General features: G+C 41.1%; 1 protein-coding gene across 1 annotated transcript; it reads right to left on the reverse strand.

Moving 5' to 3' along the window:
* Positions 1 to 226: 226 nt before the first annotated feature.
* LOC139375742 (equistatin-like) lies at positions 227 to 1970 on the reverse strand. The gene is made up of 5 exons (XM_071117555.1): positions 1940 to 1970; positions 1362 to 1425; positions 597 to 728; positions 411 to 505; positions 227 to 329 (listed from the first exon to the last, which is right to left on the reverse strand). The coding sequence occupies exons 2-4, from the start codon at positions 1411 to 1413 to the stop codon at positions 426 to 428; spliced, it is 264 nt and encodes an 87-aa protein (XP_070973656.1). The 5' UTR covers positions 1414 to 1425; positions 1940 to 1970; the 3' UTR covers positions 227 to 329; positions 411 to 425.
* Positions 1971 to 3459: the final 1489 nt, after the last annotated feature.

Below are 3459 nucleotides of genomic sequence, written 5' to 3' on the forward strand. Positions count from 1 at the left end.
AGTGATTAGAGGGACAATAGAGTGCTGAGTACCAGGCAGTTAGCAAGTGCGGTAGACTACTAATGACCATCACCAGCATCAGAGCTTGGAGAAGCCTAATTACTAAATGGTCACGTGGAATTTGACTACCTTCAATTCCTTCCTCCATTTCCCAGAAATGGACTGGTTCAGATATATTGTTCAGCATATCACACCAACAATAAAGTAAGTAAATCAACAGTTTAATCTCTGGATTTCTTCATGTATTTAAATGGGATGTGAATCAGTTCCTGTAGTACAGTAAAGACAACTGTCCATCTTTTCAACGACTCCATTCCAATGCCCTTCATCTAAAATTAGACAAAAAACATTAACATCCAGAATCAGCTGCAAAGAATTAACATTTAGTGAATGAGTATGTACAAACACACCCCTTGGAACAGTTGCTAGCAGTTGATAGCAGTGCCTGGTGGAGTGTCCGTACCCTGGATCTTCTGTCCAGTAGTGGTCACACACCAACAGTAACCTACCAGAAATAGACATGTTACAGTAAAATGGGTAAATATTGTATGTGTAACATTCAACTGAATTAAATGTGTATGTGCGTCCGTGTTAACCTGTAGAGCCCGAACATTGCTTAGGGGTGTATCGTCCAGCGGTGTCGCACGTGGGGATGTAGGCTCCAATTGGGCCATGTGTCGCAGCATATCTAGCACGCTCACAGGGGGTCATGGGTCGTATCGTAGCATCTGGACACAAGTAACATGCATTGTAATGTGGACATAACATTGCAGCACATGCATGCCGTAATCTTCTGTTGCGTCCCATATGTGCCCTGGTCAGAAGTAGTTTATATACGGAATAGGGTTCCATTTCAGATGTAACCTTGGTACTTCCTGGCTAAATATTGAAATTCTGCTACTTGTTTAAAAGTCCTGTGCAGTCAAAATTCAGTTTCTGTCATTTGAAAACAGCTGATGAAACCAAGACTGAAAGTGGGGGTAAATTGTAGCAGTGTTATTTTCTGATAGTTGGTAGACAATCCAATCATACAGCCAGTTGAATGATCAAACCATTCATATCAGAATACCGCAGTCCAGCATCTAGACACCAATATACATTTCTGGAACTAGATGATTAGAGAATTTGGCCAGTAACACAAAAGGTTCCTAGTTTTAATCCCTGAGATGACAAGTTAAAATATCTGTCCATGTGCCCTTGAGCAAGACAAACCTCTCTCCAGTGTCAGTTGATAATGGCTGGCCAAGGGACAACTCGTTATGAAACGAAACATTAATACATACGTGTGTGTAGAGGACAGATCAACACCCACTAATGTTTATTAACATTTTGGGAGTAAGTGTGAGGTACATCACTCTTACCTCCCAGAGCAAAAGCTGTGCTGACAAGCAGAATGATGGTTAATGTCGCCATGGTGATAGTCTCCTGAGAGAGAGAGCGAACGAGAGAGATTAGTTGAGCATTTTAAAACATTTGGAATGGCTGTGGGTACTAGAGGAGAGGTTAAGGAAACCCTGTGTTAAGTACAAAACTTAAGCAACAATTGCTAAACCCAGTCCTGAGGACCTCAAGAACCGAGTATTGGCAACACGGCGCTACAATTCTTCCGCCAAAATTCAGGTATCTAATCTATTGTATGTGGTTGAAGAGCCTGGCACACAGGAAAATCTATCCTTCCCAAATGGCTCCTCATTCCTGTTGTAGTGAACCAGCTTTGACAAAGGCCCACAGTGCACTAGATAGGGAAGGGGAAGCATCCTAGAGCGAGTCATAGACTACCTCTTTACTGCAAAGGTAACTATTAGTCTATGCTCTTAAATTCAGGGGGTCACTCCACAAAATGGCACCCTATATGGTGCACTACATTTGACCAGGGTCACATAAAATTAAGTTGCCATTTGAGATGCAGATAGTCTATTAAATAATGACACAATCTCACCTTCTGCACTCTTCCAAGGGATTGACTGGGTGTCTCTGTCATCTGTGAGTTATGGTCTACTTCCTCCACCTCTCCTTTTAAAGGACCTGTCACAGGTGTGACTAGTTGCCTCATTAACCCAACGAGAGTTGCCGATGTCGGCCATTAGCCAGTGGTGTAAAGTACTAAAGTACAAATATTTGAAAGTACTAATAAAGTAGTTTTATTGGGGGTGTCCTTACTATTTATATGTTTGACAACTTTCACTTAACTACATTCCCAAAGATTATATTTAATTTGAAATATAATTTAATTTTGATACTTCAGGATATTTGTTGAAACTTTCAGACCTTTTCTCAAGAAATATTTTACTGGGTGACTTTCACTTTTACTTGAGTCATTTTCTCTGAAGAAATCTTCACAGGCAGGGAAGAGAGTAGTAGAGGAAGATGGGTCCAGTTTCGAGGGATCCTGATAGGCTCCCGTGAGTATGACGAGGCCAATAGAGAGTGACAGGAATAAGATGTGTTTCAGCAAGGTTGGTTTCTTAGCATTCATAGCCATGGTTATCAACTGTACTGCAGAAATAGAACATAAATCACAGAAAATAGATGTTGTTGTTGTAGCTGCAGAGAACTCCTTGGGTTATGAGATTTTACTGCAAAAGAGTTACAAGGTGTGATGAACGATAGTGTCTCGTTCTCCCAGGCTGCCGGCCTGCTGCAGGACAAAGCCCACGCAGTAGGACTCAGCCAACCTCATAGTATGATTATTCATGTAATGCTTTTGTTATGAAATGATATTTTTATTTTGAAAATGATCTTCCCCAAACTTGAAACTCATGCGCTGCATGTTCATGCCAGTTAGGCTCTACACCCATTGTAAAAAGGTTATTTGGTCACTTCAGTTGTAATTCAAATGCAGCCAGGTGGTTAAATGGCATAGTTGTATTCATTTATATCCACTAGATGGCACTGTCCCTTTAAGAGATTCATGAATAAGGTGTGCAAGCAGTTATGGGATTGTGTGGAAGAGTAAGCAATTACACTGGAGAGCTACTGAAATCCATCGTGGGTCCAACGTTCCTTTGGATTGACATGGGGATGTTAGCTTCTTGCTAGCTGAATACCAGTGCTCTCAGAGACATGTTGTGGAGTTAATCATTACATTATTTAAAGCTGCTGTGTGGGTGACGATCTACTGTTCCATGTGGGGTTAGGGTGTCACGTGGGCAGTGTGTTTAAAGCAGAGACACTACTCAGATTGATTTTATGCACTTTAATACAGATTCGTTTAACTTGATTGTGATTTGGACTGAATTTAACTTCATGGTGACTTCCTCTTGTGGTGATTTCCCTCCGACATTATCCAGTTTTAACTGTAAGCTTCGACAGTATGAACAACCCCAAATCATTTTTGTGTCCTGTGCTGGGTTGACTTTCGCCAGTCTACACAAACCTTATCAAAACATATAGGCCTATGGGCTAGGCTACATGAGGTGTCGCACTATAATTTGAAAAAGTTGCCAAAAAAAAGGTCTG

This window comes from Oncorhynchus clarkii, chromosome 20, assembly GCF_045791955.1.
Source record: "Oncorhynchus clarkii lewisi isolate Uvic-CL-2024 chromosome 20, UVic_Ocla_1.0, whole genome shotgun sequence".
In the NCBI taxonomy this organism is placed as follows: Eukaryota; Metazoa; Chordata; class Actinopteri; order Salmoniformes; family Salmonidae; genus Oncorhynchus; species Oncorhynchus clarkii.